Source organism: Catharus ustulatus, chromosome 3, assembly GCF_009819885.2.
Source record: "Catharus ustulatus isolate bCatUst1 chromosome 3, bCatUst1.pri.v2, whole genome shotgun sequence".
NCBI lineage: Eukaryota > Metazoa > Chordata > Aves > Passeriformes > Turdidae > Catharus > Catharus ustulatus.
The window spans coordinates 5,734,969-5,749,026 of record NC_046223.1 but is presented as its reverse complement, the minus strand read 5'-3'; the positions used below and the strand labels follow the sequence as shown (position 1 = coordinate 5,749,026).

Here is a 14,058-nt window from a genome sequence, read left to right as displayed (position 1 = left end):
CAGGAGCGGCTAATATGTGAATAATTTTCTGACATTTACAACCTCAGAAGTGGCAGCCAGAGTGCCGAGCTGAGCACCTGCCAGTAAAAGCCGGCATTTCGCAATTGTTACAAATTGTTACTCTGTTGCGCCGCGGGTGGAGCTTGGCTCCCTGCAGGCAGCACGGGGGGTGGGGAGAGAGGCAGGAGAGCTCTTTCCTTCCCTCCTCTGCTGCAGCCTGGGGGAGAGACGGGGAGGGGGCCCCGTGCCACCATCGCCGCGGCTCAGGGAGGAGGCGGGGCCCCGTGCCGCCATCGCCGCAGCTCAGGGGGAAGGCAGGGGCCCCGTGCCGCCATCGCCATGGCTCGGGGAGGAGGCGGGGTGCTCTGTCCCCGCCCGCCGCCGCGGGAGCGGGGGGGGGCTCCGTCCCTGCCTGCCACCACGGGGCAGCGCCGGGCCAGGGCGAGCGAGCCCAGAGGCGGTGGCCGGCCCCGAGTGGCCCCGCCGAGCGGCAGCACCGGGCTGGGCCACCTGGCCCTGTTGGCAACCCCAAGCGGGCCGAGCCTGCACAGCTCGAGCCAAGCCAGTAAACCCCGCCATGCCTCGGTTCTGTTACTAATTGGCAACTTTGTTGCACACGGGTCCTCGCTGCGAACGACAGAGCGGCTTATACTCGGGTGCGGCTTATTTATGGACAAAGAACGAAATGTTTGCCAACACCCAGAGATGCGGCTTATAGTCCGTGCGGCTTGTATTCGTGAAATTACTGTATATAACTTTTCAGTGGTATAGTAGTGAAATTTTCAGTGGTAGCTACTTTTTTATGGACAAAATGAATGTAGTACACTCTGGTGGACTTAAAACCCCCACTTCAGAATTCCAAAGGAAAAGGAAGGAGGTTTTTGAGAGACAGTGAAGGTTTCATCTGTTTTGTTGAAGGGGTAAATTATTTCAGTTTAAGAATAAAAAGTTTCTGAAATATCTGAGTCCTTACTACATTCTGCTGACTCATTATAACCACCCAAATGCCTGGATCTTAGTGACCAGTCACCTGAAATGCTAGAGTTTAGTCACAGGATGGGTGCGACAGGCTTTACAGCAGCCACTGAAGTAGAGAAGTAGCATGATGGAATGTAAATAAAAATTGGCTTCTTAGCCAATGGCAGAATAGTAGAACTCTGTCTAAAACAGCAAATCCATTTTTTTTCTTTTAAAATATTGTTATGATTTGAATCTAAGCTTCCAGACAAGCCTGAGGCAGAAGAGATAAAAATGTTCAGTTACAATGGTCAAATGCATTTTCCTACATTCATATTCTAGTTTGTGTCTGACTACCCAGTGTATTTGAACTCTTCACTACAGTATTTATTTTCTTTCTGCTAGCTACAGAAACTTTATAACTGTGATTAAGTCCCCATCATATATTGCATTTTATGAGCAGAAGGAATTCTTTAAAAGTGATGAGAAAAGAATGGTGGGGAGGCAGAAACACACACCACGATGCAATTTTAACAATCCCAGTTAAAAAAAGAGCATGAATTGCTACAAATATTCAAGCAATTATTTTCAAGCCATGGTCGTCCTATATCCTCTGTCCTCTTCTCTAGTAGAGTCTACAAAGGTAAGAGCATGCCAGAAGGAAAACAAAAAAGCCAGGCACGAGGAGTCTGAGAATAAGCCTTTAATCAGGTACTGTGAGTATTGATTTTTCTCCTTCTTTGGTTTATATTACAGGGATACAAAAACAAAAGGAAACTTCTGTGGAGCCTATGAAAATTGACCTTGCAAGTCAACCAGCAGATGTTTCAAATAAAGATGGTATGTTGTTCCATTATTTTCAATTAATTTTTTGGTGTAATGGTCTTAAACTGATGAAGAGTGTATTTAGATTGGCTATTAGTAAGGAATTGTTCACTGTGAGGGTAGGGAGCTCTCTGTTTGTCCAGACAGCTGTGGGTGTCCCATTCCTGGAAGTGTTCAAGGCCAGGCTAGTGGGGGCTTGGAAAAATCTAGTCTGGTGGAAGGTGTCCTTGCCCATGGCAGGGGAATACAACTACACGGTCTTTAAAGTCCTTCCCAAGGAAACCATTCTCTGATTCTGTGTATTGTCCTGAAGTTGATACGTTACACTGTGTTTTTGGAGTTTGTTTTTATGTTTCCTCCTAAAAATAAATTGAGTTATATTTATAATCTCTTCAACTGAGTCTTTTTGAGAGTTTACACCATCTCTACTGCCTTGTGAGTCTGGTGGAAGTAACTTTCAGTGCTGTAGCCCTGCTTTTTGAGCTGACTGGGTTATCAACTGTTATCAGTGTGTTCAGTTGGTATGTTCCACACTGCCTGCCTTTTAACTAACTAATATTTTAGACCCACTGTAATGTCGGTCTTGATATAGAATTGGCCAAGAGGCTGAGGGTCTAACTGCAGTCGGAAGATTATTTCTGAATATTTCAGTGCTGCTGCCCAACTCCATTGAGGGGAAAGTGTTTGGCAGTATAACCATTCTGAACTTGTATGTTAAGTCTCATTCTATGTCAGCCTCCTTCAGTATCCATGTATAACTCAGTCTGGCAGCAGCTCTCTCACTAAGACTTTTACTGTTAATAAAACAACCACTATTTAGTTGACCCAAGAGCAGTTCCAGTCAGGTTTGTGGACATAATCAACCCAAAATTCCTAACTTGGAAATTATATTCCTCCAACATTGACCTCAGTGAGCCAATGATTAATCTGTGTGGGAAATTCCAGCAAGGACTGAGTGCTAGGATGCTACTTGAAATCTGCAGTGTGTAACATCCTTGTAAACAAATAATTGACCTTCTTGACTCATCCTGTGTGTAAAGAAATAATGGTGGGAATCAGCATACTGGTGCTTGGGCTTTGGTGAGTCAGACCCCTTTTTCACTCATCTTGGTCAGCTCTTGTGGTGTAACAGAGCTACACACAGGGTTTTGTTGGGTTTTACACAGAGGGGCTTTTTTACTGCCCCAAACAGCAGTGGGTTTGGGATCGGGTGACCAATTCTCATTTTATACCCATAGACTCCTCTCTGTAGTGAAGGCTACTTTTTAACTCTTCGTTTAACCTCCACAACATTGACATAAATAGAAGGCACACTTTTTTACATCTCAAAGACAAACCAATTATATTCTTTTTTTTCTGTTATTTACACAAAGAATCTGATGCTGATTTCCTTTCTCTGATGTCAGATTGATTTGAATCGGTGACTGATGAGATACTGGCCTGTAAAAAAGTGTGCAAACACAGAAAAAGCAAGTGTGCATAATGAATTTTTCTTTTTAAAAAAAATACTAGAGATTAGGCAATTGCAAGTAGGAGTGCAGAATAAAGTCAAAGCAGCCTTTTTGACTTATTCTTTGAACAAACCCAAAAGTCATAATACATTAAAACATTTGAATTATGAATCCATGGGATAGTTTGGGCTACTTAGTGAAAACAAATCCAAATTTGCTAAAGGAATATCTTAAGGGATTTCTGGCTGGAAAGGAAAGCATAGCTGTTTCAACATGTGCCATAGGACAGGACAGCAGAACCAGCTAGCAGTTTCTGAAATGAGGATCTTGATAGGTTTCTCTGTTTTAAATCTTGCTTATCTTGTAAAGTCATCTACATATGACTCATCTTGTACCTTCCTTTTCTTTGAACTTTCTAAGTTTTATGAAAGGACAGGAAAAGGATGATTACTTAAGTGGCCAAAAGGTATTTCACTTGTCAGGGAAGTCTTTGTTTCTAGACAGCTTAAATTGTTATTAGGATTATATTGCAGGGTGTTTTTCCTTGTGAATATATACCGAGTGTTAAAAAAAAAAACCAAAAAAACAAAGAGAGAGAGGAAGGATCAAACTCATTTCCTTTAACAGTAATTTTTATGTAAATTGCCTATTTTTTCCTCTGGTCCCCTTCTTTCCGCTGCAGGAGATCTCATTGCTTCACAGCTGAAAGCACAAGCATATATCACTGCATCCCCCCTGACAGCCCAGCTCTTGTGCTTTAATATCATGTACAATGGCACAGTGAAAAGAGCATTAGAGATGCAGAGAGTTTAGATAGCTTAGGTGGATCTCAATATTGGTTCATCCAGTGGGCAGGTTCATGAGACTGATATATTTGAGAAATTACTATTATTTGAAACGAGAGCTTGATTCTCCATCAGGAAAACTGTCAGAAGTTGCATCTGTCGCCTGGATTAGGGCCATGTATACACACACATTTTTTCCTTCCAGTTTCCATCAGCCAGCAGAGCAAAGACCCCTGTATATTAAATTTCTTGTACATAGGACAGATTTGCTGATTAGTATTTTTTTAATGATGGCAAACCCCACCTTTGGTGATTGGGTTCTTTGATGGTATTTCCCTGACAGCATCCTTCCATTCCTTCCTTCCATTCCTTCCTTCCATTCCTTCCTTCCATTCCTTCCTTCCATTCCTTCCTTCCATTCCTTCCTTCCATTCCTTCCTTCCATTCCTTCCTTCCATTCCTTCCTTCCATTCCTTCCTTCCATTCCTTCCTTCCATTCCTTCCTTCCATTCCTTCCTTCCATTCCTTCCTTCCATTCCTTCCTTCCATTCCTTCCTTCCATTCCTTCCTTCCATTCCTTCCTTCCATTCTTCCTTCCATTCCTTCCTCTCTTTTTCTCTCTCTCCCTCTCTTTCACTCTTTCTTTTTTTCTTTCTACCACCAAAGGTGTAGAGATTATTAAGTCAGTTTTTAGTTTCCAGATTCTATTAGTCAGATCAAGCTTTTCACAATGGGGTTGCTCAGTCATCTTTTTTGTTTCAAGCCTGTGGGAAGCTGTATCCTGATTTAAATGAAAGCGTGAGTATTTTGGTGTAATCTGCTGCCAGGTCTATGGCATAATATCCTAGGCTAAAGAAACGCACTCACTGTCTTGCAGATGACTTGGCTCTCCAGAGTCCCATTTTCTTGTCTTCTCCACTTAAATCTGTGCTGTCACTCCTGGCTAGCTAACCTTTAAGCACGTAGCTGTCTTGCAGGAATGAGGAATAATGTTGCACTACCAAAGCACATCCCCCAGGTCAGCAATAACTGCAGTGCTGTGGTGGATGGGAATTATTTGCTGGGTTATTTCTTCTCCTCTTGCAAGGAACTTTCTTGCTTTTGGGGGAAAAATCCCTGCTTGGTCATCATTTGAGAGCTGATAATTTTGGCCCTCAACAGGTCAAAATTTGAAAGAATTAAGACAGACAATGTCCACATCCATCACACAGAGGTGTCAATTTCTGGCATAAAAACCATCTGTGAAGGGGCAGAAGTAGGCACAGGTAAAACTCAATTTAGGAGACATGCACCTCTTTGCACTCCAAGTGCTTCTTGGAGTTGTTGGCTGATATAGCATCTTGTGGGGAGGTGCAACAAGACTACTGAGGTGAGTTAGCAGTTTAAAATCTCTAGAAACCTTGCTTGTCAGGGAGAAGCCCTATTTCAGCTTGTGATGTGATTGTAGAACACCCAGGGCTAATGATGCCTTTCTGTCACCACTTTGTGCTGGGAGGAGCTGAGGACTGTGAGTCACATCCCTACCACACCTGGTGGCAGTTCTTCCATGTGTCCTTGTGCTGTGTGCTTCACTGCTGGGCTGTTTTCCAGCTGTGCTCACAGTGGCATATATTGGGGTTCACTCAGTGGTCCTTCAGTCAGACCTCCCTGTCCCTAGTAGAGCTCATGCAAAGAGACAAGCTCCTTCACAAATACATAGGAAAAGGTTCATCTGGGATGCTGTCAGAGCCTAACCACAGGTTTCAAGTCGAGATTTATTTTGCAGGAGGTTTCTGTAGGATATGAGTGAAGGCTGACAGTATTTTCAACAAATGCTGCCAGTGAAGCTGTCCAGCATAATGAAGCTGGGAGAGGATGCTGCTGTCAGTGTGCAGCAGCCTTCCTTCAGTGATTTTTTTATTAAGCATCCTGTCTTTTCTATGCAAATAAGGTTAAAGAACACAAGCTTGCTAAATGTGATGTGCATCAGAGCTCTGTAATCAGGAGAGGATACTTTCCATATTATTCATCACATAAATCCAGGAACCCATTACAGTATCTTCTCTGCATATGGGTGATGAAGAATTCACAAATAATTCATCAAAACTGGAACAGGTACATTGATATGAAAGTGATTCAGAAAAGACAGCATAGTGCCTGGGTGGAAGTAGCATAGTTACTGATTTTGGAGTTTTTTCCTTCCTCTCTCCCATCTTATCCTTTTTTCCAAATCTACTCATGTTTGCGACTTTTCCCTGTCACCTATGTCAAATGCTTCATTATCTACAGGTGATAACATAATATGAAGCCAGAGTAAAGAAAGGAAAAAAATGGTTTTAATAGAAATAATTTAATTCAAATTCAGTACAGAACAAACACTAGATACTAGTCTTAAAACTGCTATGACCAATCACAGTCGCCATAGTTTAGATGATAGTTTTGACAAATGTCATGGTGAAATGAGTTTAAGCCTTCTATTGCATTTTTAATTTTCTTTGCTTTTTAATTCTTTTTTTTTTTTTTTCCAAATGAAAATAAGGTTGGCTTTTAAATGGATCTTACCCTAACAATTATTGTATGAATATAGTGACATCGCCTCTGAATCCTCCCCTAGGTTCCAGCAATTTGCAGTTAAAGAACCTCTGGAAGCAGCATCTCTGTAACTGAGATGGCATCAAAAGTGTCACAGCTTGACTCCTGCAGTTTAGGGACATGGTTTGGTGGGACTTGGCAGTGTCAGGTTTTTGGTTGGACTCAGTGATCTTAAAGGTCTTTTCCAACCTAAATGATTCTGTTTTTCCATGGAAATAGATCTTTGTTCATCCTGTGGTTCAACCCTGAGTCATACCAGGGACTTTGTCCAAAGCCAGTGTTTGAATCTGAGGGTCAGGGTTTGAATCAGAGGATCAAGACCACTTAGTCCAGCAAAAGTCTGGATCACTCTTTGGCAATACCTGTATCTCTGCCTGTGGCCTACAGGGAGAGATGAAGGTCCTTTTGATCTTGAGCTGGACTCCTTGGTTAGGTGCCAAAGTCAGAGTGGATGGATGGATGTGGACCAAAGAGAAAATCTAGAGCCAGAGCCTGGCATTTCTAGTGATGCTAAAGCCTTCTTCCTTGCAGAACTGCTTGTCATAGTGTCCAGGGACCTCCAGGTTAAGATGGGTCCCCTAAGAAACCTATTTGATGACTTAAGAGATTCCTTAATACAATAAATGTCCCTTTTGGTTTAAAAGCAGTTATTACTCCACATGATAAACTTAATGAGTATCATTAATAGAGTTTAATGACCATATCATTTCTTTTTCAGCTGAAATGAATAGTCAAGTTGAAAGTATAAACGATCCAATGGAAACAGAGCAGAAAGCTTAAGTAACTGGTAAGACTTTCACAACTATTTTCTCTCCCCTATTTTTCATACAGTTTCTGTATGAAAACTTGCTTTGAAAGCACCTAAATTAAAGTTAAATTTACAAAAAAAAAAAAATAGAAAGACAGACTACAAAGGAGAAGTAATTGTCTAATATGGCCTGTATGACATCATAAAAAGAAAGACTTGATTTGTCAAGCAAATGTTATAGCAGCAATCTGCAGATGTAATGGGTTTAGGTAGTGCATGGTCTTAGATCATCAGAAGGCAAAACAGCACTGAGATAAGGAACAGAAGAATAAGTGAGCAAACAATTTTTGGCATTGCTTTGGAAAATGACAGGCAATTTATACAGGTTGGAATGAAGCTCAGTTCTGTATGAGCTGTGTTCTGGGAACACAAGGTTCACATCGTAAGGGGTTTGTTGCCCTTGGGTCTCAAGTACCTAATGTCTCTTTAGCAGTACCACTGAAAAACAAGACAAAGTCAGAGATCTGCCTTCTGGAGCTCTGTTGCCTTTTGGAGCTTTTCTTTTTTTGGCTTTCCACACTAAATGATAGTGCTGTGGCTGGAGCAGTGGTGGCTGTTGAGGAAGTGTTTTTCATAGGTATAAATAGCATTTCTTCTAGACTAAAATAAATAATGTAGTGGGAAGACAGAAGTCCAAGGGTCATCCCTAACAAAAAGAAGCAGTAACCATTTCTCCTTCAGAAGTGGTTTTCAGTGCACACTACTTCCTTTGGTGTAGGGTTTTTGAGAAATACCAATATCATCATCAACATGCTACGTTTACCCTTGTAATGGGGTTTCATGTAGCACAAGAGCAAGGTATGCAATGGCAGCAGCTGTAAACAGAGATTTAAAACACAAGGTTTTATTACTGAACGTGTCTCTTGGTCCTTATCAGCATACAGATGATATGCTACTATACTGCTGGAGTGAGAAGTAGCCCTGATGGTGTCCCATTTAAAAAGTACTGAAGTAAAAATATGATGCACCCTCAAAATATTAATTAAAATGCAGCACCCATGACTCTTCCTTCCCCTCCCTTAGCTTCTTGCTCAAATAAAAAAGAGGAAATAGTGAAATCCTTAACTTAAAAATACATCAATATCTTAATACTCTTCCTCTGTTCAAAAAAGGTATTTGAATAATATAGTTTTCATGTGGGCTTAAGAAGTCTGTTTCTCATGCTGCATTTTCCTATAGAAATTATTATCTGTGAATGTTTAGGACTGAAGTAATTTTTGCTCATGAATTAGCAATCAGTTAATAAATCTCTTCGGTTCCAGTGCATGATATGGCTTTGCAGGCATCTTTCTGATGCAAAGGGGCCAGATCCTGAGCACACCATGTCTTGCTCAGCAGTTCAATGGCATGCACAGGATTAGAAGCAGACATCAAATTCATTGCATCTCTCTGTCAAAGCTGTCCAAACTCCGTTTCTACTGTTTTAATTACTAGGAGCAATCCCCAGGGAGGATTGCTCAGCCTGTTAAACCTCAGAGAATCTCACAAGGGTCATTTTGGAGCCCAGGAGCTCTATTTGCTTCCTATTTTTAGTACTTTATTGTGTTGTTTGTCACCAAAGCACCTGCCAGAGCTAGGGGTCTCTGGTATCAAACTGTTGCTTGATGGTGCTCTGGAAAACCAAGGCACCCTGGTGAACACAGGTAATTTGCTCACCCAGTAGTAGCTGTTTTATGAAAGCTGTGTCACACACACACATTGGACAAGAAGTGAAACCATAGGCATCTGTAGCTGGAAACATGAGAGCTGGGTTCTGTGCAGATATTTGAACATTTTACTTTTTTCTTTCCACTTTTCTCTGTGCTGCTGTGACGAAGGAAGGTCGCAGGAGAGGAGAGACCCAAGGAAACCCTACGGGCAGGCGCTGACATCCTACAGCATCATTCTTGGCCGAAAAGAGCACACAGAGATGATCAGCGGGTTGGGAGGGGGGTAGCTTTTGGGGGAATGAGTCTTTGCTTTTCATTTCTCTTTGTTCTTCATACCATTTTGTTCTGTAAGCCTGTTGGAAACAATCATAACTTCCCAGCTCTAACAATGTTTTGCAATTAACCCTGCATTTACAACAGTTTCTTCTGTCTCTTTCTTGTTGTGAGTCCCTCTCTTATACTGGGTCTTTTTTCCTCCTGCATCATACCATCAGTAGCCTGTTTCCAGGCCCACCCCTTTTCTAGCATCTTTATCTTCTTTCCATGATCAGCCTATCCTCTGCCATGTCTTTGCATATGAGTAACACATGTGGCCTCAAACAATCAGCATCCCAAATCCATCCTGCTTTTTCCAGTTAGTTCTGCACATCTCAAAAACAGTGCTGTAAGTATGATCTTTGGGTACAGGTAGGCTACAGACATTTCCTTGATGCTGGAAAGACTGTGCATTAGAGGTATCTTTAAATATAGCTCCAAGCTTTAACAGTAGCTTTTGTGAGCCCTCATTACATTTTCCGCTGCATATGCATGAATTTTTATTTTTTTTAAAAAAAGCAATTAACAGTTATTTGGATAAGAGTGTCTCTCCATATGTCAATTGTTCTGCCAGCAAATGCTGCACTGAAATTTGTAGAAAAGGAACAAAAGTTTTTAATGTACATTTCCCGACTGTACTGCAACCAAAACTGACAGAAAATACACTGGATGGAAGAGCACATGACGTGTGTCCCTAGTGGGATGGGCTACAAACTGCATTTTAAAATGCTGCGAAGAATAATTTGGTCATTTTAAGCAAAGTAAGTGATTCTAATTTGATAATTTTAAGAAAAATAATTGGTTCTATTATCTTTTTTTCACCCAAAATATTCCTGAATCACAGAACAGGTATTTAAGGTATTTAATATCTGGCCAGGGAAAAAAAAAAAAAAAAGAGTAAAGAAAAAGGTAAGATATATCTCTATCCCCCTGTGATCTGGGTTCATCCCAGCTGGGGCAGTTTCCATGATAAATCCTGGAGTGTCAGCAAGTCAAGGGTGACGCAAGTGTACCTACCATGGGCTATGACAGTCAGTGGTTGTTAATTCAAAAGGGTGTCAAGGAGAAACAAGGACTAGAAAGGAAAACAGGAAAAGCACGAGATTACACACAGAGAGTGCAGCCCATAGGACTACATTCTCCTCAAAGACATGTTTGCTTGAGGTGGAATCAGAGGGTGCTGCCTCACACAGATGGTGTATTCATCTGGGTGTGACTAGAGCCAGAGAGGCTCTCAAGGAGCCTCTTCATCTCCTGGAGTGGATGGACAACTCCAGACTGGATCAATTGTAGGAGTAAGTGAGCTAATGTTAGTCTATTAATTGGTTTGAAAATTTTGCTAAGATTACCTGTATTTGGTAACTACAGTTCCTCTGGCTCTTGTTCTCTCCAAATACTCTTGAAGGGACTCCTTGTTCCCTTTGAGGTGCCTCTGATGCCTTCCTTTCCCAACCTTGGGGTCATGCTTGACAGAACATGTCTTTTGGGATGTAGACTTTTCTGCATGGTCCTTTATGTTTCTGTGTATTTTCCATACTGTGTTATGATTGAAACAGGCTGTCATAATAAGTAGGTCAACAGTGGATAAATGCATCAGGAGGATAATATAACTGTGATAACTTCAACAGACTATCCAGTCCCCTGAATGTAGTTCTGTACCTGTTTTGACAACTTTAACGTTAGCCATGATCTAGATGTCCCTCTTTTTTCACCAACTTTGGTTTTAGCAAGGGAGCCAAAGGGACACCCCATAGGAAGCTGGATGCTGAGGTGTGGTCATTCAGGAGGAGATAAAGAGTCCTTAAATGTCTTGTGTAGACTGACTGGCAGTTAAAGAAAAAAATAAGCTGCAAAGATTCATCGTAGTAGACATTCTCTAGCCCCTGACAATAATTTCATTTTGCTTTTTATTTAACCTTGGTAGACCATAGTAAGTCTTTGAAACAACCATTTGCCCAATGATGTGTCAGCAAAGCATGAAGTCCAGAAAATGTAAAGCAATGAAACCTATGAGTAGATTAAGTCCTTACTGTGCTGTTTGCAGATTTGTTTATATCTGTCTTCCTTTGGGTGGGTTTTGATTTGAATTGTTGGCATTTTTCACTACTCATAAAGTGAGCATGCGTTCTCAGCTGTGTTCATAATAGTCAATGCAGTCAGTCTCTGATGTTCTTCTGGAGATATAGAAAGGTAAGGAGCTGGTTTTGTAGAAGAACAAGTGTTAGATGGAGAATCACCACACTGGTATTTCTGTCACAGATTTTGATTTGAATTCAAAATGTATTCAGAGTAGGTGGTGTAAAGGAAATAGCAGCCTTTGGGTGCTGATGTTAGCACTCAACAGGAGGCTGTGCTTGATTGTTGTTTCTCCTGTGTCTGAAAGTGCTCACCCCTATCTTTAGGCACAATATTCCTCAGGCTGGTGACTGCTCCCATGATGACATCCAAAGGTGATACTTAGACATAGTCTGTAATAAATGGGTCACTGCAGCTAATTGTCACTCTTTCTATAAAGCACTGAGAAAGCCTCTCTTTGAATTAACACTGTTCTGCTTTAGGACTTGAATGAAACTATATTAAAAAAAAAAAGAGTTTTCTCTATATGCAGTGCATGCCAGCTTTGCTTTTAAAATTACAAAGTTTAACAGAGTATGTGGATCTATTTTCTTGGGGAAGAGGGATTTTTATCATATTGTTCATCCAGGATTTGCCTTACCCTGACATTTGTGATATAAGTTTTAAAAATGTGTAAAAATTGAAAAAGGTAATTTTCTTGATCAAAAAAAAATGTTTTTACTTCAATGCAAAGAAACGTAGAATGTTGCTTGCAAAATGTCTTTTAATAGATGGTCTAGTAGTTATGTGGGTTAACATATGCCTTTTTTGTTACTTTGTCATTTACATGCTGAACCCGAGTCTTGTTATTTTCCTTGTAACTGAAATAACCAATGCCTTCATAACTACCTTGTTAAAGCAAATAGTTAATAAAGCTTGTCCTGAAGACAAAGCAATGCCTTGTGTGTTTATGCTCTCCTCACCATGCAGATGGTGCAGAGGTCATTTTGGTTGTTCATGAAGGACATTTTGGTTTGGATGTGCCACCAGCAATGCATGCAGCCAGATCCTCCTTAAAATTTGTCATTTGGCAAATTCTTGTAAGAAAGACACCTCCTGGCAAGGGGGAGTTTTAGAAGATAGTGCAGCTCAAAGGGGAAAAGGCATCTTGACTGCTCCCATTGTTGCACAAGAGATGTTACAAAACCTCTCCTGGTGCACTAAATCCCAGCATCTGTTATCTGTCAAAGAATACTCCATATATATGCAATCCACAGGTATAATAGAGAATTATGTATGCTAGGTGTTGTCTGTCCTTTCCACCATCACTCATTTCAAAAATGGATAGGCAGAGAATACTTCAAAGATCTCAAAAGTGGGGTATTTTTTTCTTCCATGACACCAACATAGGTGAAACTGTGTGCACCAGCCCAATCTTACTCTTCTCAGCCAAGGCTTTAATCATCAGTTACTGAAGGGAGGGGGCTAGCTGTGTGGGTTCAACACTCTCCAACAAATGCTTTCTTCTCTGAATATCACCTTTCCTTGTGTGCACCCCTTGGACTGCCGAATGGAAGAGGACAAGGTACAGGAGATGAATGGCAGTGGGGAATGTCTGCCTTTTTGCTGTGTGTATGGTTTGAGCTAACCTGAGAGAGAAATACCAGCAATAGCTGTACTGCTCACTGGCTTCAGCAGTTCTCACTTCATCTCCAGAGCTGTACAGCAGTGGAAGCACCTAGTTTACCCACACTGTAGCCTATTTCTGCTGCAACAGTGTGTATGTTTAAAGCGAAAGCAGATAAATTGCCTTCTTAGCTAGGAGAAAGAACTGTCCATCCCACCCTTCTTGACTAGCACAACAGCAAGAGGAAAAACTCCATGCCATTGGAAAATGAAGAAGGGCATATGTTTGAAGTGGCACAGATCCTCACATGTGGGAATACAACTGGAGAGCACAACTGCTAGTACAGCTCAGCTTTTGACAATTGACATAGATCTGTTAGCTGTAGTAGGCCCAAGCCTTGGCAGAAGCAAGTGGGATTTTGGAGAAAGAATGTAAGAGATAAAAGGGCGCTTGGTACTGAGTGCTTAGCTTGCAGTTTCTATGGGGATTTGTGGGAAATACTGTATCTACCTGGCTAGCTTAAATGAGGCCTAGATTAAGCAATGCTATCTAGTTACAATTAAGCAATATAACTTAGTTACCCAAATATTATTGGTGGGCTATTTTTAGCAACAACAGAAAAAGTATATAAACTTTGCTTTGACGGCTTCATGGCTCCTTGCAAGCAAATCATGAAGACCCTGTCTCTTTTCCATTGCCGTCACTCACATAGATGGATATTTTTCCAGAAGATGTGGACTAGGAGAGTCTTCTTGACAGATTTCTAAACAAGGTCTGAAAGGGAAGGTGTTAAAGTGGTGGATTTGTGCCTGGGAAAGTCTTCTGTGGAGCTGATTCCATTGGATGTCCATCTATGTCTACAGAAACAGAGGCCCTATTACCAATTTCCCTAATCAGCTTCTCAGAGAGTCTCCAAGAGAAACTGGGTTACCTTTCAGGATTTCCATGTGAATCTCCTCAGGGGGTTATGTGCATGCTTTAAATCGGCTTTGATTCCTCTCCCTAGCCCCCTCAC

At 41.3% G+C, this 14,058-nt stretch overlaps 1 protein-coding gene across 5 annotated transcripts in view; it reads left to right on the top strand.

Moving 5' to 3' along the window:
• The window catches only part of MACROD2 (mono-ADP ribosylhydrolase 2), an 881,430-nt gene extending 869,062 nt beyond the window's left edge, over positions 1-12,368 (top strand). For 4 of the 5 annotated variants that reach the window (XM_033054610.2, XM_033054611.2, XM_033054607.2 and 1 more), the window contains 3 exons: positions 1,714-1,797; positions 7,308-7,376; positions 9,215-12,368. In XM_033054610.2, coding sequence (XP_032910501.1) covers positions 1,714-1,797; positions 7,308-7,369 — 146 coding nt within the window. In that variant the 3' untranslated portion in view covers positions 7,370-7,376; positions 9,215-12,368. The remainder of the gene's footprint in view (positions 1-1,713; positions 1,798-7,307; positions 7,377-9,214) is intronic. The other variant, XM_033054609.2, reaches the window with a different exon arrangement.
• The last annotated feature ends 1,690 nt before the right edge of the window (positions 12,369-14,058 follow it).